Genomic DNA, 24,621 nt, shown 5'->3' with positions numbered 1-24,621 from the left:
TTCACTTGTTGAAATTCTCCAAGGCCAGATTAGAAAACCTACTACTAGATCCTTTTAGTTAGGAACCACCTTCCTACTCTGAATCCCTATTTAGCACTTGCTGCTACCTCTATTATAATACTATTGGCAGTCCAATTTATCTGCCAGTAGAGAAGATTACTCAGGGCCTTGAATGCCACCCTAGGTGGTTTATGGGAGCCATTAGGCTTCTGAGCGCAGGCATGGTTTAAAGCAGGGGTGTCGAACTCAATCAGAGAAGGGGCCAAAATCTAAAATCCAGCCTAAATCGCGGGCCGAATGGTTTACTGAACAGTCATAAACTGTCATTGTGATGGAAACGCAGCGGAGTGCAGTGATGACAGCGCGGTGCGGGCCACATTGCAAGGCCTGGTGGGACAGATTTGGCCCGCGGGCCTTGTGTTTGACACATGTGGTTTAAAGTATCAAAGACAGACTAAGAAGGCAGTTCTGGTGTAAACTGAAGGAAAGGGGTGCATAAACCTCCCTCCCACAGTTCTGTGTGCCAGGCATGATGCATGGTCACTCCACAAAACGTGGGAAGCCAGGCTCCTTTCTGACCCATGGTCACCAGGCAGCCTCCACGTCCTCCTCACCCTTCCTTACCCTCTGTAATCTGAGGGCAACATCTGCACTGAAGTCGTGCTCTGAAGGCTCCGCAATGACCTCCTACATCTACGGATTTGTCCGCTCATTAACTCATCTTGTTTGGAGTCTCTCTCTCTTCTCACAACTCAAGAACTGACTACATTTTTTCCCCCTCGTGTACTGTTCAAAACGTAGAATGCATTTTTTACTGTGGAAGCTTAAAAAGCCGAGTTTAATTAGTCAAGTGGCTATGGGTGGAGCCTTGGAAGAGATTAGGAAGGGTCTTTTCGAGCGCTTTAAGACTTGAAAGGCGAGTGACAATAGTTCTCAAGGGTCTGGGTTAAGCCTGCAGATTTCTCTTTGAACAGCTCCATTCTCCAGCGTGCACGCCCGGGCTGGGGGCTGACTTCCCCGTTGTTTCTGTAAGAAGAGATCCAGGAGAGCTGGGCTTGCTTTTTATTTACTTTTCCCCCTTCTTTTTTGACCTAAGGGCCGAGCAGTGAGGGTCCCGGGGCGGATGAGGTGGGGTTGCCCCGCTAGGCTCACCCCATCCCCAGCCCCGCTCAGGCCCAGCACTCCCGGCCAAGGGGCGGGGCGCGCCCAGCGGCCACGCGCGCGGGCGGCGAGGGGGCGTGTCCGGCGGGCGGGCGCGCGCGGGCGGCGGAGGGAGCGTGTCCGGTGGCGGAGTGGGCGTGTCCGGAGACGGAGTGGGCGTGTCCGGCGGGCGCGCGCGGGCGGCGAGGGGGCGTGTCCCGCGGGCGGCGGCGGCGGCGGCGGCGGCGCGGGCCGGGTGCGCGGCGCAGCCTCCTGTGCTGGAATGTGCGGCTCCCGCGAGCTTGCGGCGCAGCAGCAGCAGCAGCAGCAGCAGAGCGAGCGCCGCCGAGGCCCCGGACCCCAGACCTCGGCGGCGGCGGCCGGGACAGCAGGGCGAGGAGAGCCCGCGGCCTGAGCGCTCCGCAGCCTCCCCCACCCCCCACTCTCGGGCCTTCGCGGGCCCCGACGCCCAACTTTTCCACCCTCCCTCCCTCCCCCCCTTCCTCCCCCGAAACTCCTGCAACAAAGAAAAGTAGTCGGAGAAGGATCGGCGACGCCAGGTCCGCAGCCCCTCCTGGCCGAGGAAGGCCGGTAAGCGCGGCGCGGGGCCGGGGGGCTCGGGGCGGGTGAGGGAGGGCCGGCCGGCCGGGCGGCGGCGGGAGGGGGAGGGCGCGGAAGGACGCGGAGCGAGGCGCTGTCCAGGGCTGATTTGCAGATACTGTGGCTCCGGCGGCGAACGGGGGCGGGCGGCGGGGCGAGATCGGATTACACCGGCGCGGGCCCCGGGGGGCTGGGCCGGGGGGCGTCCGGGGGGGAGCGGCGCGGCACCGGGACCCCCTCCCCACCCCGCCGCGGCCGCCGCTGCCCCCGCGCGGCCCGGGCGCCTGCGGAGTCGGGTGCGGAGGCCGCGGGCGCGGCGCTGCCTGGGGCCCCGGTCCTGAAACTTCCTCCTCGCCCTCCCGCCGCCCCCAGGGCCCGCCGCAGCCCCTCGCCGCCCGCCGCCCGCCGCCCCCTCCCTGCGCGGCCTCTCCCTCTCGCCGGAAGGCGCCGTGGAGCGCTGCGGGGCGGGTTGAGTCAGCCCGGGGCCCGGGCGGCGCCGCCAATGGGGCTGGACAGCGATTTCTGCGCTCGGGCCGTTTCCCCGCCGCCGCGCTCCGCGCCGGGCCGCCTGGCCTCCCGGGGCGGCGGGGCCGGGGCGCGCGTCCTCCCGCGGGGCGCCGCGGCCGAGTGAGTCCGCAAACTTCCGGGGGGCGGCGGGCGGGCGCGTGGCGGGGGGGGGCCCCCGGCGCTCGGGGCCGGCGCCGCGGAGCGTCTGGGCCCTCGAGGGGCGGAGGGCTCGCCCCGGAGCCGGGAGAGGAGAGGAGAGGAGCGGAGCGGAGACGCGGGCGACGCGGTAACTTTCCTCTTCCCTTTCCTCTCCCCAAACGCGGGTCCGAGGGCCGGGGAGGGGGCTGCCCTGGGGGAGACGGGTCTTGGCCCCACGGCGCCCCGTGTTGGTCCCCCCTTCCCTTTTTTGAGGGGAAGGAGAGGGGGGCCCAGAAAAGGCTTCGGGACGGGGGCTGGGGCCAGCTCCCGCCAGCGAGTGTGCAAACGTGTGCCGCGAGCGGGGCGAGCCGAGAGGAAGCGAGAGTTTGCAGGAGCCGCTTTGTGTTGGGTATTTGGAGAAAATGGCCGAATGCCGATTTCAGCCGGGACGCCGCCGCCGGGCCGCGCTGCTGGCGGCGGCGGCAGCGCAGGAATCCGTGCCGCACGCCGGGGTCCGGGGCTCCGCCGGGACGGCCTTCCTGGCCAGCGTTGGGGTTTCTTTAGGGGGGTGGGAGTTAGGGTTTTGGGGGGACTGTTAGGAAAGCCGATGTTTGGGTAAATGCCGATGTTTGGAAGCCTTGGGACTGGAAGGAAGCCTTTGCCCTCGGTTTGTGTTCTGTGATGGCATTCGAGTCCCAACTTTTGCGGGGACGTTAGAACTCAGCCCCGTTCGCGTTCATTACGCTTCGGGTGAAACGGATTACTTCTTTTTTTGTTTGTTTGTTTGTATTTTGGGGTTAAACTTTTTTCGTTCTTGCCACTTTTTTTTTTTTTTTTTTTTTTTTGTCTAATGTGCAAGAGAAGACCTACTTTGAGCCTATAGAGTGCCTTGGGAATGGGACCTGGTTTGAGACGAGTTAAAAGGCCCTGCTGCCTGTTTTCAAGAAGGTGATCTTGTAATGGCTTCCACTAGGCAAGTAGGCCAGGGCGAACACAATGCAAGAAAGTTGCTGGTGGTCGAGCTGGGTTGTAGGATGATTTTAAGGAGGTGGTTTGGAAGATTATTTTTCATTTGTGAAGTTTTGAGTACACCAGACTTACTTTTTTCGCAGGGAAAATAGGGTCCGTAATTTTTTCCCCCTCCCCTCAAACAGGTCAAATCAGCAAGAAAGTAAGAAACAAAGTAGTACTTTTACTCCTCTGGAGTTAGTTGAGGGAATGTAAGTTTCAGTTCAGTTGACCCGTGTATTACAGGCTTCTACTTGCTAGCCATATTTGCCTGGCTTTTGGATTTCTCTCTTTTCTGATCAGACCATTAAATGTTGAAGGCGGATTTGGGAGGCTAGTTTTTACTATTCACCTATTGAATTTAGAAGTAAGTTTAATTAACATTAAAAACGAAAGCTTCCGTTTTGTTTGTTTTTTGCACCAGAAAAAAAAAAAGTGCTTGCCAGTGGTAGACCTAGTACTTGGTGGACCTAATTATGTCACAGATTTGATAAAGTTTTTCAGAGGGGTAATAGACAATATTTTTTCGGTTATGCAGTAAAGAATTTGAAATTAACAAAAAGATTTTAAAGGCTTCTTTCTAGTAAGTTGATGGAATTCATTGAGTTTAGAGATTATATTGGAAATGTATTTTTTAAAAGATATGGCGAATTATGGTAACGTTTTGGTTTTAGACCAGTAAAAGTTGTGTTTAAACGGGTGCTTTTGTGTTTTGTCTTGTTTCTAATTCAGAATACAGTCATGGCCACCCAGGTAATGGGGCAGTCTTCTGGAGGAGGAGGGCTGTTCAACGGCAGTGGCAACATGGGCATGGCCTTGCCTAACGATATGTATGACTTGCATGACCTCTCCAAAGCGGAATTGGCTGCTCCTCAGCTCATCATGTTGGCAAATGTGGCCTTAACCGGGGAAGTCAGTGGCAGCTGCTGCGATTACCTCGTTGGCGAAGAGAGGCAGATGGCAGAGTTGGTGCCTGTTGGGGATAACAACTTCTCAGATAGTGATGGAGAAGGACTTGAGGAGTCTCCTGAAGTCAAAGGTGGACACAGTGGTCTGGAAAACATGGAACTGGAAAGTTTGGAACTCAGTGTTGCAGAACCACAGCCTGTGTTTGAGGTCCCAGCTGCCCCAGAAGTTTACAGCTCAAATAAAGAGCTTCCTCCCGAGACACCTGGAGCAGAGGACAAAGGCAAGACCTTGAAGACCAAACCCTTTCGCTGTAAGCCATGCCAATATGAAGCGGAATCTGAAGAACAGTTTGTGCATCACATCAGAGTTCACAGTGCCAAGAAGTTTTTTGTGGAAGAAAGTGCAGAGAAGCAAGCAAAAGCCAGGGAGCCTGGCTCTTCCACTGCTGAAGAGGGAGATTTCTCCAAAGGCCCCATTCGCTGTGACCGCTGTGGCTACAATACCAATCGATACGATCACTATACTGCTCACTTGAAACACCACACTAGAGCTGGTGATAATGAGCGAGTCTACAAGTGCATCATCTGCACATATACCACAGTAAGCGAGTATCACTGGAGAAAACACCTAAGAAACCATTTTCCAAGGAAAGTGTACACATGTAAAAAATGCAACTATTTTTCAGACAGAAAAAACAATTATGTTCAGCATGTTCGAACGCATACAGGTAAGAGGACCTTTGTAGGCCATACTTCAACTCACCTCCGATAGTTAATTGAGTGGGTAATTAACAATAATACTAAAAAAGGGTGGGTGGGTGGGTGGGACTAGGTTCAAACCCTGATTGGATTATTTGCTGTCTTTGTGACCTTTGAACATGTTATTTATTCCCTGTGCCTCAGTTTCTTCATGGAGGTAACTATACTATAGAATTAAGGGATCTAGTGAGGAACACAAATCAAGTACTGACTGTTATATGGAAGAACATTCAAGAGAAATTTTATCAATGTTCTTTCTAAAATACGTACTCTTAACAATTTGGGATAGACCATTTAGCCAGATGAGACTACTATTTTTGTTAGAAGATGTATTTAGTTGGGAGTGAATACATCTAGATGCATACAGTAGTTTTCCAAAGGAATTTTAGGACTTTGATAAAAAAAAGAAAAAAGAAAAAAAAGGGCTGAAACTGGTTTGGCTCAGTGTTTAGAGCATCGGCCTGCGGACTGAAAGGTCCCGGGTTCGATTCTGGTCGGGGGCATGTGCCTTGGTTGCTGGCACATCCTCGGTGGGGGGTGTACAAGAGGCAGCTGATCCATGTTTCTCTCTCATCGATGTTTCTAGCTTTCTGTCCCTCCTCCTCTCTGTAAAAACTCAATAAAATATATTTAAAAAAGAAAAGGAAAAAAGTAACCCTTGCATAATCACATTTATCAGAGCCTCAAACTATTTAAAACATTTGACTTGGGGTATTGAGCTCCTAAATGGAACAACTTGTCCCCAAAACACAGAAATGTGAGAAGTTTTTAAAGCATTGGTAGCATTATCACTCAAATTATTTTCTTAAGAAAGCAACCACATGTGGAAAATGTAACTATTTTTCAAATAAAAAGTAATGTTCAACTTATTTGAACTCACAGGTAAGAGGACCTTTCTAATTTATAAGTAAGTGCCTTCTTTCAAAAAAAGTGGGACAATCTTAAAAATATGAGCAATTGCAAATATCTCAAAATAAAGAGAATGCTACACTGCACCAACATATACCCATCATCTATACCCAACAATTAAAAATATTTTGTCACATTTTGCAATTCATTTAAAAAAACAACAACAACAGCTTTTTGAGATATACTCTACTGCCACACAATTCATCCATTTAAAGTTATGGCTCCGTGGTTTTAATATATTCACAGTGCTGGAGAGAATTATGCCAGGTGAAGTTAGCCAGTCAGAGAAAGGCAAGTACCATATCATTTCACTTAATATGTGGAATCTAATAAACAAAATAGAAAACAGACACCATGATAATTACCAGATGGGAAGGATAGTAGGGGAAGAAGTGTGGCAAGCATCAATGCCACAAAGTAACAGTACAAGAAGGGCAAGGATTCTCTGAATGCGCAGGGAAAGCAGCGTATGACAGGAAGTAGAGTGGCTATGGTGGGCAGACTAAGCCGATTTTCTGAAAAAGGTTAAAACTATAATGAAGATTGTGCTGAGGTTTGAATGTATTGAGCCCAACTGCAGATCTCAGAATGCTGGCTATTAAGAGATGCAAGCATTTTGAATTGGGAGGAGAAAAGAAGAGAAAGGGTCAAGTGATCCAGTTCTAAGCTTCATATTTTGTTTTATTATATGACAATAAAATCTTGATATGTTCACTTCAAAAAAAAAAAGGTATGGGGATGAATGGTAATGAAAGGAGACTTGACAGAGGGTGGTGAACATAATACATTATACAGTTGGTATATTAGACCTGGAACCTATATAATTTTATTAGCCAATGTCACCCCAATAAGTTCAATTAAAAAACGTATTCGCAGTGTTTTGCAGCCATCACCACTATCAATTTTAGGACATCTTCAACCAAAAAGAAACTTTCAGTAGTCACTTCCCATTTTTCTTCAGTACCTCTTAATTGTTGGCTTTCTCACGTGTTTTTTTTTTTTTTTTTTTTTTTTTTTTTTTTTTAATATATTTTATTGATTTTTTACAGAGAGGAAGGGAGAGGAACAGAAAGTCAGAAACATCTATGAGAGAGAAACATCGACCAGCTGCCTTCTGCACACCCCCCACCAAGGATGTGCCCGCAACCAATGTACATGCCTTTGACCGAATTGAACCCAGGACCCTTCATTCCGTAGTCAGACGCTCTATCCACTGAGCCAAACCGGTTTCAGCTCACGTTTTTCAAATAGATGTAACTATAGGTAGTTAATTTTAAAAAACATTTTTATTGATTTCATAGAGGAAAGAAGAGGGAAACTTCCGTTAATGAGAATTACTGATTGGATGCCTCCTGCACGCCCTCTACTGGGGATTGAGCCTGTAACTCGGCTTGTGCCCTGAGGGGAAGTGAACCCTACCTGACTTACTGGTTCATAGGTTAATGCTCAACCATTGTGGCCAGGCTAGTAGTTATTTTAATTTATATTACATTTTCCTGGTAAGGGTTGTTACATTTGAGGTCTGATTATAGGTCTGAACAATCTAGTACTGTACTCTTGGGTCATAAATGAAAAGGGACTATTGGGATGCTGTTTGGTTGTAGGAGTTGTCTCTGTAGAACTGAATTCCACAAGTAAAAGTGGGACACTGGGGAGGTAAATTGATGTTGCATTGCGTGAGTGGTAGATTTTAAACTTGGAGATGAAATTCCATTGAAGGAAAGAAGCCTGCACAAGATTTCTTTTTTTTTTTTTTTTTTTTAATATATTTTATTGATTTTGTACAGAGAGGAAGGGAGAGGGATAGAGAGCTAGAAACATCGATGAGAGAGAGTCATCAATCAGCTGCCTCTTGCACACCCCCTACTGGAGATATGCCCGCAACCAAGGTACATGCCCTTGACCGGAATCGAACCCGGGACCCTTCAGTCCCCAAGCCGACGCTCTATCCATTGAGCCAAACCGGTCTCGGCTGCAGCAAGATTTCTAAGCCCCAGAAGATTGCTTTTGCATTTAAAGTTTTAAAATCTGGTCAAGTAGCCCAGCCCGTGTTGCTCAGTGGTTGAGCATTGACCTATGAACCAGGAGGTCATGGTTTGGTTCCTGTTCAAGGCACATACCTGGGTTGCTGGCTCGATCTGGGGTAGGGGGGAGTGTGTGGAAAGGACATGCAGGAGGCAGCCGATCAATGATTCTCTCTCATTGGTCTTTTTTTTTTTAATTTAATATATTTTATTGATTTTTTTTTTTTTTTTTTTTTTTTTTTTTTTTTTTTTTTTTTTACTGAGAGGAAGGGTGATGGTTAGAGAGTTAGAAACATTGATGAGAGAGAAACATTGATCAGCTGCCTCCTGCACACTCCCCCATGGGAATGTGCCCGCAACCAACGTACATGCCCTTGACCGGAATTGAATGTGGGACCCCTCAGTCCGCAGACCAACACTATCCACTTAAGTCAAACCAGTTTCGGCTCTCCACATGAATTTGAGGTTGATATTTTCACAATAAGATTATACTTTACATAGCTGACACTAGTTGTGTGGATTTCACATTTTATTGTTAAACCGATTTGGTCTTTATATTTTCTAAAAAGATTTTTCCATCCTATTACCTTGTGATTTTTATTTTATTAAATTTTTTGGAAAATTTTTATTTGAGCCCAAACTGATGACAAAGACTAGGAAGCAAGATCTCCAGGGCTTCCTACCTTGTGATTAAAAAAAAAAACAAAAAACCCCCCCACACAATTTGGTGGTATATAAATGGAAGGTACATAATTTGTTTATGTAAATTCTGAGAGTATCTCTGCTGTTAAATGCATGGCTCTAAAAATTGTACTTATGAAAAAATAAATTTAGTGCTGAACAGTAGAGATAAGGAATGACAGCAGAATCACATTTCTAATTTTTCATAATGTAGCTGACAGTAGCCTAGTTTTCAGAGTAAGTGGGTTTCTTATTTTATTGAGTAATAAATGCTGGGTACTTTATTCTATTCTATGCTAATCTTCAGAACAATCCATTAGTGAAACGGGTTTGCCAGACATTAGCCTTTGATTACTTACTGAGAGGAAACTTATTGTTTAAAAGCTTGAAGTGCTGGGCCCAAGGTCACAAGAGATTCAAAATCCCAATCTCTCTCTCTCTCTCTCTCTCTCTCTCTCTCTCTCTCTCTCTCTTTTTAATTTCTTTATTGATTTCAGAGAGGAAGGGAGGAGAGAGAGAGAAACATCAATGATGAGAGAATCGTTGATCGGCTGCCTTCTGCACGCCCCCTACTGGGGATCAAGCCCGAAACCCAGGCATGTGCCCTTGGCCAGAATCGAACCTGGGGACCCTTAAGTCTGCAGGCCGATGCTCTATCCACTGAGCCATGTTGGCTAGGGCAATCCCAGTATTTTTATAGGTAATTAGTATAGTAGGGGCTGAGGATTGTTTTCATTAGAGTAAAAAGATTTTTAATTTTGTGGCTTAGGTATTTAACCAGTTCACAAATTGTACTTTATTTTTTATTTTATATTTTTATTTTTATTTTTATTTTTATTTTTTATAGAGAGAAAGGAAGGAAGAGAGAGATTAATTTGTTTCACCCATTTATGCATTCATTGTGCCCTGACTGGGATCAAACCAGCAACCTTGATATATCTGGACAACACTATAACCAACTAAGTTACCTGGTCAGGGTCACAAATTCTACTTTAAAAGATGACATTTTTGCCTGTATGTGTGACTGAGAAATCATTGTTTTGTAGATTGTGCCTATAGTATATAGAATTGCCCAGATAGAATCAATCTATTTTGTTATAAAGAATTTAAAAGAAAATTATCCTTTATTGACTCTTCATGTTAATCTACAGTAGTATTTAATTTTTATTTCGTTAACTTTTAGAATAACAGCTTGATAGAATTTACATATCATACAATTCACTATGGATGGGCCAGTTCTGGACATTTCATATATAAGGTATCCTCAAAAAATGTACACCCACTGAATGATTGCCACATAAATTCTTATGGGCACAAAATGTTTTTTTAAAAAAATTTAAATTCTTTATTGTTTAAAGTATTACATATGTCTCCTTGGGTGCACAACATTATTCATCAGTTAATGGGTGTTTGGATTGTTTCCATTTTCTGGCTATTATGAAAGATGCTACTATGAATATTTCTCGAACAAATTTTTGAGTGGACAAAAGTTTTCTTTTTTTTTTTTTTTTTTAATTTATCTATCTATGAAATTGCTGTGCCAAATGGATAACTATTGTTTACTCATTTGAGGAACTGCCAATTATTTTCTGAAGTGGCTGCATTAATTTTACAATCCCAGTAATGTATAAGGGTTCCAATTTCTCCACATCCTAGCCAATATTTATTAACATCTGCCATTTTGATTGTAGGCAACCAAGTGGGTGTGAAATCTCGATCTTATTTTGATTTTCATTTCCCTCATGGCTGATGATATTGTGCATTTTTCCATTTTCTTATTGGCCATTTGTGGATCTTGGATCTTCTGTAAAGAACTACTTTTAATATTTTAAAAAACTATCTTAAAATTCTTTCAGATAAATTCTTTCAGTCATTTAAATCTACGCTATGAGTTATTTACAGCTAATCTATAGCTACCAGTCAGTTACAGTTGAACAGTTACATTTACATTTCTCACTTATCACCACATTCTTCATTTTTGTTCTGTTCCTTAATTTTATTAGACACGTATTGCTATATCTTACTATGTAGACAGAAAGTAATAACTGATATTTATTGAGGGCTTTATATGTGCCAAAACACAGTGTTAAGTACACTGCATGTATTAAATTCTCACAATCCTAAGAAGTAAGGGTACTGTTACTTTTCTAGTTGCAGAAACTTCCTCAAGGTCATAATTATTATTTTATGGCCAAAGAGTAGATGAAACAAATTTTCAAACTTAAAAAAAATGTTGTGGTTGACAACCCACACTCAAAAACAGACACATTTCCTGTCTTTGTGTCTTAAATTCTTCAGTAGTAAATCACTGGCCTCTCATCTTCACTTGTTCTGTCCCTATGGCTTTATGAATAAACTTTGTTTTAACACTGCATTTCATAACAGCTGAATCTACCACTGGAAATTTTTAGCTAAACACAACAAAATCCCTGCTCAAAAGCATTCTTGCTTTAAACTATAACAATTTCAAATGGTAGATTTATCCTTTTTTTTTTTTTTTTTTTAAATTGATTTCAGAGAGGAAGGGAGAGGGAGGGAGAGAGAGAAACATCAATGATTAGAGAGAATCATTGGGATCGAGCCTGAAACCTGGGCATATTTCCTGACTGGGAATCGAACCTTGACCTGGTTCAAAGGTTGATGCTCAACCACTGAGCCACACTTGCTGGGCTAGATTTATCATTTTTACAAAGATTTTTAAAAAGCTAACCTTTAGCTGTTTTGGCTCAGTGGTGGATAGAGTGTTGGCCTGTGGGCTGAAAGGTCTGGGTTCAATTCCCTTCAGGGGCACATGCCTGGCTTGTGAACTTGATTCCCAGTAAGGGTCATGCAGAAGGTTTCTTCTCTTTCATCATTGATGTTCCTGTCTCTCTCCCAATCCCTTCCTCACTGAAGCCAATAAAAAAAAAACATTTTTAAAAAGTTAGCTAAAACAAAAAGAAAAAAGTTACCCAAGCCATAGCATAAAAATATTTGGGTAGATTTACTTTAAGGATAATTCTAAATAAAAAAAAAAATGCTCCTTGATGCCTTATCAAGAGAATTTCTCAGTAGTTAACATTTAATATAGTCTGGCCAGGTAGCTTCAGTTGGTTACCCAGCCTGTTAGGGCACAAAAGAGAATCAACACAATGAATGCATACAAAAATGGAACAACAAATTGCTCTCTCTCCCCTTCCTTTCTCTAAAAAAATCAACAACTTTAATGTAATAATATGTAGTATTTCTGTGAAAATTAAAAGTGCTTTAGAATTCAGAAAGCCAGTGAGTGTCAGCAAAGTTGAAGTGATGTAGTTATGTAAACCTTATATGAAATAACTTACTTTTTAAAAAAATATATTTTTATTGATTTTTTTATAGAGAGGAAGACAGAGGGATAGAGAGTTAGAAACATTGATGAGAGAGAATCATCAATCAGCTGCCTCTTGCACACCCCCTACTGGGGATGCGCCCACAACCAAGGTATAATACATGCCCCTGACCAGAATCGAACCCGGGACCCTTCAGTCCGCAGGCCGACGCTCTATCCACTGAGCCAAACCGGTTTCGGCATGAAATAACTTACATTTTTAATATATTTACATAAATTGACTATGTGCCAGGAATAGGAAAATAATTTTTGTTAGAAAATACACAGTATTGGTTATTATATATATTAGTGAGAATTATGCTTGCCTTATTTTATCATATTAAAAACACTAATTATATTTTTGCAGGAGAGCGCCCATATAAATGTGAACTTTGCCCTTACTCAAGTTCTCAGAAGACTCATCTAACTAGACATATGCGTACTCATTCAGGTTGGTAAGAAATGGGAACTTTTCTATCATTTATAGTAAACTACCATTATAAGGAAGTACTAGACCTGGAACTGGGTAATTATTTATGATTACATTTTTAAAATATAATTTAGAAACTAGTTAAAAATCAGTATTCTACTCCTGTGGAGTTGTATTTAAAGAGGAAATTCTTAGTGAGTCCATAGATGGAACTCCTATAAATGTAAATGTATGTGCACTTTTCTGGGAGGAGAGTCTTTAATTTTCATTAGCTCTTCAATAAGTTCAGTGACACACAAGTTGAACTGATATCGTAGACCATGGCTGGTTAGTGCTATTTGAACACTCCTACTTTCTCATATTTTTTCTTCAACACAGTATGACACCAAATTTCATAGTGTGTGGTTGCCAGGGTCTAGGGATTCCTTCTGAGCCTCTCAGGTCTTGAGTTTGGATTTGTTCTATTTTGAAAGTTGATAAGGCTTTTCTGAGGACTTATCAGAAAAGCCTACCTTTAAAGAATTATACATAACCTGAGATATTACAAAAGCCTACCTTTAAAGAATTATACATAACCTGAGATATTAACTTATTAGCCTATAATAGATCAAGTTCAGACAGTAACAAGTAGGAGATTCTTGTACTACAGTACAAGATCAAGATCACCAACCAGAATTGGACCCGATTATCAAGCTGGCCGAGTTAAAAGTATTAGCATAGGTGGTCTTGTGATTGGTAGTCATTTCATTTTGGCCATGATTGACCCTTGGTGAACTGCCATGTCTCTTCAGATTTAGAATATACGTATATGTACCCCTGTGGGCAAACTATGCTAAGTACAATTTTGTTGTTTACAAACATCTATGTAGACCAAGCATGTCAAACTCAAAGGCTAACATGGGCTAAATAAGTTTTAAGTTTTTGTGGGCTGCAAGAAAACAAAAGCTTCAATTTTCATAGAAACGTAGGTTTATTTTGATGGACACATACTGAATACAAAAGGCTGAAATAAATGAGTAATCATTAACAAAACAATAGAACATATAAGTAAAAATTAATATTTTTTCTTGAACATTAACCAGATACTGAATAACTGCACAAATTAAAAAGCGTAATGCAAATAACCTGTTTTTCTTGTTTTCTGAAAGCAAAATATTTTCTGTTGTGCACACCAAATAAGACTAATGATGGCAAACAGCTGCTAAAATATTTGCTGCTAGTATTAGTGGAGAGAAATGCTGCACTTGTGTGTAAGTCATGTAAGGGATATGAATGCAACATTATTATAGTAGATAGTTATTAGCAACATTGTAGTTTGTTATTGATAATTATGTATAACAGGATATTGTAAAAGTTAAGTTACAAAATTTTTTAAAAAATGTTTTTTACATACTGTTATATTGGCTGGACCACAAAAATATTCGTTGTGGGCCGTGAGTTTGACATGGTTAATGTAGATCTACCACCCTTAAGTTAACGGTTACTATAAATCTATGTGTCCAATTGGGTAGCCACGAGCTGCATGTGGTTATTGAGCTTGTGAAATGTGGTTGATTTGAATTGAGTTGTATAAAATTCAAACAGTATGGAGAAAATGCAAATACTCTTTTTAAAATATTGATTACGTGTTGACATAATATTGAATATATTAGGTTAAAAAGTAAATTCATTTTTACGTTTGTAATGTGACTACTAGAAAATTTAAAATTAAATATGTTGCTCACATTTAAAATATTTATATATATGTTTTTATTGATTTTAGACAGGAAGGGAGAGGGAGAGAGAAACATCAGTTATGAGAATCATTGATTGGCTACCTCTTACAAGCCCCACACTGGGGATCAAGCTGCAGCTTGTGCCCTGTCTGGGACTTGAACCATAACTTCCACTCATAGGTCAACACTCAACCACTGAGCCAAGCTGGTGCTTGCTTGCATTTTATTGTTATTGAATATAGCTGTCTTATGTCAGTGATAAGACTGATTATAGCACAGATTCTGATTTGTGTAATTATGAAGGGGTCACATAGTATGCTTGCTAGCCTTTCTTGACCCTCTATGCTTGTCATGTTAATATATTCTTTATGCCTTCTAAATTCCCAAAGCTATCGAGATGGATCACTTAACCAGAACCTGGCTATGTTACTTTGCAGCATTTCCTGGTTTCTTTCTTTTTCTTTTTTTTCTTTTTTAAAAAATATATTTTATTGTTTTTTTTACAGAGATGATAGGAGAGAGAGGGATAGTTAGAAACATCGATGAGAGAGAAACATCGATCAGCTGCCTCCTGCACACCCCCCACTGGGGATGTGCCCACAACCAAGGTACATGCCCTTGACCGGAATCGAACCCGGGGCCTCTTAGTCCGGTTTCGGCTGGTTTTGTTTTTTGAGGGTAACTTGGATGATATCTCAAGCTTTGTTGAGGCTTAATAGACATATGTCCTATTGGTAGACAGTATGCTCTACCCCTTAAATAAAACATTTAAGAGTTAATTTATATAACTATCCTACCTATATAATAAAACCCTAATATCCAAATTGACCGAACAGTGGAACGACCAATCGCTATGACATTCACTGACTACCAGGGGGAGGACACTCAATGCAGGACCTGCTCCCTGGTGGTCAGTGTGCTCCCACAGGGGAGCACTGCTCAACCAGAAGCCAGGCTCACAGCAGAGGTGGCAGGAGCCTCTCCTGCCTCCGTTGTAGGCGGATAGTAAGGAGCAAGGGGTCCCAGACTGCAAGAGGGATGTCTGACTGCTGGCTTAGGCCTGATCCTCCCGTGGACATCCCCCAAGGGGTTGTAGGCTGTAAGAGGGCACAGGCCAGGCTATTTCCATTTTACAAATGTGGAAACTAAGGCATTGAAGAAATGTGGCTATTTTTCTTGTAGGATGCCTGCCTTCTGGATTTGTCCTTATTTGATTTTTCATGGTGTCATTTAGTTTTTTCTCTTTCCCTGTGCCTTATATCATTTATAAGCCAGAAATTAAATGTAAATTCATGATGTAAAGTCATATATCTGGTTGACCCGTACTATTAGAATGACAAAGTGTTTGTATCTTCATTGAAATAGTTTTGTCATTGTATAAGTATCTATGGTGTTTTAAGAATTTTGCCTGAACAATTTTGAGTGTGCTAACTTGCTTTTGGATTTTCTTTCTATGTGTTTTTTTTAATTGTTTATTTTTAAGTTTTTTTTTTTTTTTTTTTTAATATTTTTATTGAATTCAGAGAGGGAGAGGGAACGAGAGAGAGAAACATCAATGATGAGAGAATCATTGATTGGCTGCCTCCTGCTTGTCCCCTACTAGAGATTGAGCCTGCAACCTGGGCATATACCCTGAATAGAAATTGAACCTTCACTTCCTGGTTATAGGTTTATGCTCAACCACTGTGCCACACTGGCCAGGCTTCTTTGCTGTTCTTCCTGAACTATTCTTTAAAGCAAACAAACAACTATACCATACTTCATCTTTTAAAAATATGTTTTTATTGATTTTGAGATTGGGAGAGGGAGATAAACATTAATTGGCTGTCTCCTGCATGCCTCCTACTGGGGATTGAATCCAAAACCTGGGCATGTGTGGACTGGGATTCAAACCAGCAATCTTTTGGTGCATGGGATGGTCAGCTGACTGAGCCACACCAACCAGGACTGGATTATTCTCGATAAGAACATGTATAACTTAATAAAAAATTCTTTCCCCCTTTGAATTTGCCATACACCTATAAATTAATTTGGGAAGAATACAATAGGTAATCTTATACATTTATAAAGGTGAAAAACGGGTAAATACAGATGGGGCAAAAGTAGGTTTACAGTTGTTTTGTGGAAAATAATCTCTATTATAAAAATCCTTTGGCCCTGACACCATCACAGTGTCATAACCAAAGACTGGTCACCAGAGGCTACATGCACAGCAAGGTGCACGTGGGTGGGTGGGACTTGACTCTGGGTCCTGCATCCATCCATCCTGGTTGCGGCGAGAGTCAGTCTGGGTCTGGTTCTCATGCGATATGGCACACTGGGCTCTGGTCCTGTATCATAAAAGTCTAATATGCAAATTGACCCAACAGCAGAATGACCCGTTGCTATGATGTGCACTGACCACTAGGGGGCAGACACTCAACATAGGAGCTGCCCCCTGGTGGTCAGTGTGATCCCACAGGGGGAGTGCCACACAGCCAGAAGCTAGGCTCATGGCTGGTGAGTGCAGCAGCGATGGCAGGAGCCTGACTCCTCCGTGGCAGCGGCAGTGCTAGGGAGCAGCGAGCTGAATGATAAGGAGTAACGAGCAGACGGTAGGTAAGGAGCGAGGGGTCCTGTACTGCGAGAGGGTGTAGGCCAGGCTGAGGGGCCGCTGTGCTCCCCCTCCCCCAACTCACCCCCAGTGTATGAATTTTGTGCACCAGACCTCTAGTAAGATAATAAATAATAAATACTGTGTTTTGTGAACTCACAACTGTAAACCTACTTTTGCTCCACCTTATATTACTAGAATTAGAAAAGGGAGTTAAGTTAAAGACTTGGTACAGGGCAAGGGGTTTTATATTAAGCTATAAAATTGGGTGAATAGGTTTCTAATACAAGCAGGATTTTATTACAATAGAAAGAAATTGGAGCAAGTAAATTATGCTGCCCTCAAATTTTAAACAGATTTCTACATCTTCCCATACCTTAACTAATGCTTGCTGTGTAAATACCCTCATTCACTAGGGTTTTCAAAATGGGGTTGTTTTCCTATAATTATCACAGATGTTTATACAGAGGTAGGGTTTATGTGGATAGGCAAGATATGATGATTCCACCCTTCCCCCTAATACTAAAAATTTAACCAGTTACTACAGGTAATGTATATAGGGTGCCTGGCTAACTCCCCATGCTAAGTGTTTATATGGCTAAATTATCTAAATATTAGATTAAGTGTATACCTGAAACCCATATAATTTTATTAACCATCAAGTCACAACAGTAAATTCAAATAAAATTTTGAAAAAGAAAAGAATATTTTATAGATGAGGAAATGAGCCTTTAGAGAGTTTTCAATACCATACTCAAGATCTCACAGAAGCCCATATTTGATCACCTAGATATTCTTACTCCAAAACAGTTCTTAACTATTAGGTCACCTATGTTTGCCTATTCTTGTCTGTATATGTAAAATAAATGCTTGTCTCCATTGAGGTGATTCACTGGAGAGAGAACAAGATACGGCCAAGCACTATGGAGTAATGTAGCATTTTGTAAAAACCTGTTTACAAATTTGTTAGTGAACTAACATGGAAGAGTTGTCCAATTAGCTACATGTCAAATCTGATGTACTTGGATACGTATTTATTTCTGTGATCAAGTGTTTTATCATCAGACATTTTCTAATCATGTAAAGCATGCCATCTACATCTACATTGTTTTACTTAATGTCTGAATAGCTTTGCTTCATGAAAATATTAAGATGTTATATGAATTTGAGAATGTTTGAGAGATGAATTTTTATAAATGTCAATTTCCGTTTTTCTACTATGCATTCCATTGGACCAGTGGGGTATGGATACCACTTGGTAATATTTGCTAATGTGTGATCTAGATGGGTATGTATTCAGGTAGAATATGTTACTCTTATGCCTTTAATTTGGGGTTACGGGTTGTTGTGGTTCTGTGATGTACCTGTGATTATTACTTTGTTTGCTTTTTTTTTTTTTACATACCATATCTATTTGTATGCTCCTTCAAATTTACCTAGTTTTTTTTGGCCGTTTTTAAAAAAGGTGGGTAAAAACCAAGGAAAGATTTCTAACGAGGCTGTATTTTTGCTTTTAAATAGCATCTTTGGCATTGGGAAAATTTGCTGAATGAGGTTTGACTCAGCTTTTGCCTTGATGAATAAAAGGGTTAAATTTAAAGGGGCAAAAGGCCATTTGCTTCCTGAGGCTAACACAGTGTTGTTGTTTTTTTAAATATATTTTATTGATTTTTTACAGAGAGGAATTGAGAGGGATAGAGAGCTAGAAACATCCATGAGAGAGAGACATCTATCAGCTGCCTCCTGCATACCCCCCACTGGGGATGTGCCTGCAACCAGAGTACATGCCCTTGACCAGAATCAATCCAGGACCTCTTAGTCTCCAGGCTGACACTCTATCCACTGAGCCAAACCAGTTTCAGCTAACACAGTGTTTAAAATTTGTATCAAAGGTCTGGGAGTGTAGCTTAGAGTATAAGTTATTTCTTTGAAGTCTCAAGACTTATCTTTAAAATATCTGAATTTTATATTCCACTCCATTAGACTTTTTTTTAACTAAACATAAAACATTTGAAGTTATTTTCTTTAAGAGTCCTTGCTCCAAAATTGAGAGCTGAGCTTGGCCAGTAATTGTTGTGTATTAACAAATATCTGCTCTTTAATAGTTGTCGAGAGCCCTACGTTAATGAAATTTTTAGGTGATGATGGCTGACTGTGAGATAACTATTTCTTCGTTTAGTTTCACAATCAATGTCAAGGGATGGAGAAAATATACAAATAAATATGGTAAATGTAAAGTGCATGAAATAGTCTTTTCAACATATAGTTTTTGTGGGTTTTTTTTTGTTAACATAATCCAATTCCTTATATTTTAATGATCTTGAATTCATTTCTTAATATGTCTTCAACGTCTCGTTTACTTTTAGGTGAGAAACCATTTAAATGTGATCAGTGCAGTTATGTGGCCTCTAATCAACATGAAGTAACTCGCCATGCAAGACAAGTTCACAATGGGCCTAAACCGCTTAACTGCCCACACTGTGACTATAAAACAGCAGATAGAAGTAACTTCAAAAAACACGTGGAGCTACATGTTAATCCACGGCAATTCAATTGTCCGGTATGTGATTATGCAGCTTCCAAGAAGTGTAATCTGCAGTATCATTTCAAATCTAAGCATCCCACTTGTCCTAATAAAACAATGGATGTTTCAAAAGTGAAACTAAAGAAAACCAAAAAACGAGAAGCTGACTTGCCTGATAACAGTAATACCAATGAAAAAACAGAAACAGAGCCGATAAAAGTAAAGGGAGATGTAGCAGGAAAGAAAAATGAGAAGTCTGTAAAAGTGGAGAAAAAAGATAATGCTTCAAAAGAGAAAAAGTCTAGTAATGCTTCAATCCAGGTGACTACCAGAACTCGGAAATCGGCGATGGAAGCTAGAGAGATGGATGTGCATTCAAGAACCAATTCAGAAAAAAACTGTAAAACCAAGAAAGGCAAAAGGAAGATGGAAGCTGAAGCCCATTCCTTACAAGATCCTGTTAATGATAAGGAACCTGTGACAAAAAAGAAGAAGAAGACAGAAAGCAAACCCAAAAATAGTCAGGAAGTACCAAAGTGTGAGAACAGAGTGGAGGAGAATAAAAAACAGAATACTTGTGTGAAAAAAAGTACGAAGAAGAAAACTCTGAAAAATAAGTCAAGTAGAAAAAGCAACAAGCCTGCTCAGAAGGAGACTGTTCAGAGGGGGCCTGCTCAGACAGAGCCGCTGCCACCCATGGAGCCGTCTCAGGTGGGGCCTGTTCAGACAGAGCCGCCTCCCGCACAGCCCGCTCCCATGGAGGTTCCGATGGAGGCGCCGCCTGCCCTGGAGCCTCCTCCTGCCGTGGAGCCGCCGCCTCTTACAGAGCCTCCAGTTCCCAAAAAGTCTCCTCGAAAAGATAATAAAAAGGAAAAGTCTAACGTGCAGAGTGAAATGGCAAGGAAGGAGCAAGTCCTTATTGAAGTTGGCTTGGTGCCTGTTAAAGAGAGCCAACTTCTAAAGGAAAGTGCAAGTGCACAGGATTTCTTACCACCGTTGCCAAAGGAAAACCTAAAAGAAGAGGAGTCAAAAGACCAAAAATTACTCACCGAATGTGAAGGAAGTCAAGAAGCCCCCCTTCAAAAAGTAGAAGCAAAAGAGGCAAGTAAGAGTCTAGCAGTTGTCAAGGAATCTGTCACTATTTCATCCTCAGAACAAAACTTGAATAAGCTAGAGGGTGAAACTTCAGATGGTAAACATCAGACTGACACTAGGCTTTGTGAAAGCGATATGGATACAGATGAGAACACAACGGAGAATCTCCCTGGGAAAGACTCAGCAGTTGAAGAATCAGTTTCACCACTGCTTCCTCTGCCAACAGAAAAACCAGAAGCAGTGTCCAAAACTGCTGTAGCATCACCTCCTGTTACCATGGCAGTGAATGAGTCTCAGGAAATGGATGAAGATGAAGGTATTCATAGTCATGATGGAAGTGACCTAAGTGATAACATGTCGGAGGGTAGTGACGATTCTGGATTAAATGGGGCCCGGCCAGTTCCACAAGAAGCTAATAGGAAAAATGCAAAGGAAGCCTCTACAGTCAAGGTGGCAGAGGGAGATTTTGTTTGCATCTTCTGTGACCGTTCTTTTAGAAAAGAAAAAGATTACAGCAAGCACCTCAATCGCCATTTGGTTAATGTATACTTCCTTGAAAAAGCAGCTAAAGGGCAGGAGTAATTAAACTTTGGAAAAGGCTTCAATTCTTAGTTTGTGAGGTCCTATCACATTTTATATACCTTTAAACTAGTAGACAACGATTTAATTTTAAAATTGCTTTAATTGGTGTCCAATGTTGATTTTAAGTGGCACTCTTTTTCTTATGACTCTACCTATTGTATCCATTTTAGCAAATCCAAGGGAGTTAGTGTACTAAACCAGCAGACACCTAAATCTGTTAGCTTACACATTTAATTGAAACTAGAAGGCCAAGGTGGCATAGCATTTTATTGCTTTGTCTATTATAACTTGTCAGTTTCCCTCTAATGTCTGTCTTCCTATTTCAGTTTAGTTTATTCTTAGTTTCTTCTGTAGCTCTATAAAAATTGGCATGCTTAAATAGCAAATTACTTGAAGAATTTGCCTGCTTTATATACAGTTAGCACTTTAAAAAATTTTTTAGAGATGAGAAGAGACATTCAAATTGAAGAAAAATTCTCCAAGCAATGGACATTGTTTCAGTCCAGGTATTTACTCCTGAGTTTTGATCAATATTTCTTATTTGTGTATGTTAATCGTCATAAAAACAATGATTTTGGTGTTTCTTTTATTTTTAATTTTGGTGCTTTAATGGCTTAAGATATTGCACATTGTGTTTTTTTTTTAACCTATGCAGTTAAATTTCTTCCTAGTAGTAAAGTAGCATTTGTGTTGAACAGTAACACTTTATACATATATATGCATGTTTATTTTGTCCTCTTTGGAGGGATGCTTTTAGTTTTGTTTGCAAAAGGGCAGTTTTTCTTTTGCTGCAGTTATCTTTTTTGCAGAATATTATTAGTGTGTGCAAGTTGGTGAGCAAATGAAACATACAGGTTCAAGTCATTGATTTTCACATCTTATATCTATACTAGATCTGTATTTCCTATAAGTTATTTATTTTAAATGGATGTAGTAAATTCACAGCTCTCAACTTGACCTTTGCAATAAATGAACCACTAGAATATATTGATGGATTTCTCTCTCAAATACCAACCATAAGTAAAATTTATTGGCCTATTTTAGTATACTACTACTTAAATGTACAGTGTTAAGTCATATTTTTGAGGAAAACCTTCTTTCATAGATGGTTGGTATCCTATGGCTACTCAGATGGGTAAAGAATTGTGACATTTGGGAATTATAAACAGAGACATAACATCTTCAAATTATACAGAATATCAGTTGTGAGATTACAAAGCCATAATAATTATACAAAAAACTTAGATGAGAAAAAGTTAGTATGAGTGCTGATAGACCAGCCACAACTTCCTATGAATACAATGAAAAAGGCTGGTGAACCTTAATTACAGTCCAAATTTAAAAATCACACTATCTCAGGGATCTCCACAAACATGAGTGGGTTTCCTGGCTGTCACTGTGACAGCCTCTTTGTACAGGTGAGGCCTCAAATGAATTGCAGCTATCTTGGTGTTCCTACTCTTTGTAGGAAAAAATGTGTACTCCCAAATTTATTTTGTTTTGATAGGTTCTTTGGCCAGTCGCCAAAGAATATGAAAGAATCCAACAGGATTTTTTTTGTCGATAGTAGTTATTCATTGCAGTAAAAATAAACTATGATCCCAATAGAGAATCTTAAACAATTCTGATCTTCCATTTCCTGTTCTGAAATAACCATTTTATATTTCATTTATTTTCTTCTCTCTGGTGATCTCTTTGAGGTGTAGGTTGCAGAGTGTGGTAGTGCAACATGAAAAAAAGATTAGGAAAAGCGTTGATGAAGTGTGGGTGGAAAACTTGTTAAAAATCTAAGAGTGAAGTTTGAGTTAAAAGATATTTGAACTTTGAATTGACTGGGAGGCCAAAGATTCAAAGAAGATGATTCTCTCAAGACAATAGGAGTAAATTGTGTGTTAATAGTGTGTTTTGTGTGCATGAATGGAAATTTGTAAATGATGTTGAATTCTAGGTGAATTCTTGGCTCCGACAATCATTGTCAACAGAAGATCAAGCTGCAAATATTTATGTTTTAAAATTTAAATTATAAAGCTAGTTTAATCTTTCTAACAACTAGTTTTGATGTTCATGGGTACATTTTATGTAAGTTACCTTTTACATTATATATGAAAAGATTCATGTTAAGTACAGATTGGAGATTAGGAATCAATTTGGGGGAGAGGTTTTTGTAGATTCTTCTGTACTAAAGAAAAACATTTGACTTCTTGGGGATTGACTTATTTTCTTATCTAGTTTTAAAGATGAGAATGCTAAACAAAAATATGAAGGAATTTAAAACCCCTTATTGTTAAATTGATCCGTGAAAACATTGTTATTAGAAATTGAGTTGGGCTTCTCAAGCCTTTCTTCCAGAAAACAAGAACTTGATTGTCAGGCCTATATTAGGTTCTGAACCCTAATGCCATGTATTTGTGCTTATTAAAAATTGTTTTAGTGAAAAACATATTAATAATACGAACTTCTGGTCTAGTTGGGAGTTCTTCCATTTGTAAAATGTGATATTTGCATGAAACCGAATCTTTGTGTTTTCTCCTCCACTGGATAGAATTTAAGCTAGACTTCCCTTTTGATAAAGGAAAAAAAAAAAAATGAACAAGTTATTTGTAAATTGATGTCTAGTGACTAGAGATAAACTTGAAATACTAGAATACATTATAAGCCTAATCCTAGGTAGTCTTATGAAAATGTATCTCTTAACTATCTTTTGAATCTATTGTTTTCAATATATTTTAAGTTATATATTTTTTCCTCTTTTTCAGAGCTGCTTCTTTCAGGCGCTTTTTTATTTTATTTTATTAAAGTATAATTTACAAGGGGCAACATTTTTTTTTTTTTTTTTTTTTTTAACAAGGTTTCTTATAACTATGGCAGGATGTTTTCACTAGTCTTCCAAGGAGGGTCATTTTATTTTTTAGAGTCACTTCTAAAGTCCTGTGGTCTTTAACTTAGGGACTATTTTTTATATGAATGCTAATATTTAAACCCAAGTAGACCTCATTACATGTCACCCTATGAATGTTGACAATGGAAGGGACTACCTTGTCTGTAGTGTATCAGTTCTGGACTGAAAAGCTGGGAAAGGAATATAATTTTCTTTTTTGCATAAGTCAGAAAAATAGCTAGTGTGTGGAGTTTCCTTCTTGACCTCAGCAGATAAACAGCTAATAGTGTTAGTTCAGATTCAGGAAATTATCTGAATCCTGGTTTGTGTAGATTTATAATCTACATGCAATATTAACTAAATCAAATACCTTTTCAGTTTCACATGTATACATAGACTTTCCCCACTCTTTTTAGCATCCATTAGTTAGATATTGAACTTTGTAAACTGGCATTGAAAAATTGCAACACTGTTTTTGTTGTACCAATTTTATAAACTTACAGTGCAATACGTGTTATTTTTTCAGACAAACCAAAGGTTAATTTCTCAAGGTTCTTGCTGCCTGCTTTTGCAGCTTTGGAGGATCTTTTATATACATTTGTAATAGATGAAAAATAAAACTGCAAATCTTTTTCTCTTTCTTTTTTTTTTATGTTTAAACTATGTACCAAGTTTTTGGTCGAAATCATGTAAAATAAGTTAAACTTAAATTGCATTCTATTAACCAATATGAGTGTATTTCTGTAAGCATAGTTATGTTGAAATAAAGTTTTAAAAAGCA

At 40.5% G+C, this 24,621-nt stretch overlaps 1 protein-coding gene across 6 annotated transcripts; it reads left to right on the top strand.

The window, feature by feature from the left end:
• Positions 1–1,360: 1,360 nt before the first annotated feature.
• On the top strand, positions 1,361–24,621 carry REST (RE1 silencing transcription factor). Of its 6 annotated transcripts, XM_036415341.2 has the most exons (5): positions 3,028–3,093; positions 4,126–5,029; positions 12,391–12,474; positions 19,128–19,957; positions 20,048–23,062. In XM_036415341.2, exons 1-5 carry the CDS (start codon positions 3,067–3,069, stop codon positions 20,960–20,962), a joined length of 2,760 nt encoding a protein of 919 aa, XP_036271234.1. In that variant the 5' UTR covers positions 3,028–3,066; the 3' UTR covers positions 20,963–23,062. The 6 variants fall into 6 exon arrangements, with proteins under 6 accessions (XP_045428154.1, XP_036271215.1, XP_036271225.1 ...); XM_036415322.2 differs by lacking the exon at positions 3,028–3,093 and adding an exon at positions 1,362–1,731 and having other exon boundaries at positions 19,128–23,062; XM_036415332.2 differs by lacking the exon at positions 3,028–3,093 and adding an exon at positions 2,421–2,533 and having other exon boundaries at positions 19,128–23,062.

Source organism: Pipistrellus kuhlii, unplaced genomic scaffold (assembly GCF_014108245.1).
Source record: "Pipistrellus kuhlii isolate mPipKuh1 unplaced genomic scaffold, mPipKuh1.p scaffold_m20_p_1, whole genome shotgun sequence".
Taxonomy (NCBI): domain Eukaryota; kingdom Metazoa; phylum Chordata; class Mammalia; order Chiroptera; family Vespertilionidae; genus Pipistrellus; species Pipistrellus kuhlii.
This window is presented reverse-complemented; position numbering and strand designations above follow the sequence as displayed.

Excerpts from the sequence above, each read along its gene's own strand:
- REST (XM_036415315.2), top strand. The coding sequence starts at position 3,067 with ATGGCATTCGAGTCCCAACTTTTGCGG. Across the intron at positions 5,030-12,390 it reads GCATGTTCGAACGCATACAG|GAGAGCGCCCATATAAATGT; the intron begins GTAAGAGGACCT and ends ATATTTTTGCAG. Across the intron at positions 12,475-19,127 it reads ACATATGCGTACTCATTCAG|GTGAGAAACCATTTAAATGT; the intron begins GTTGGTAAGAAA and ends GTTTACTTTTAG.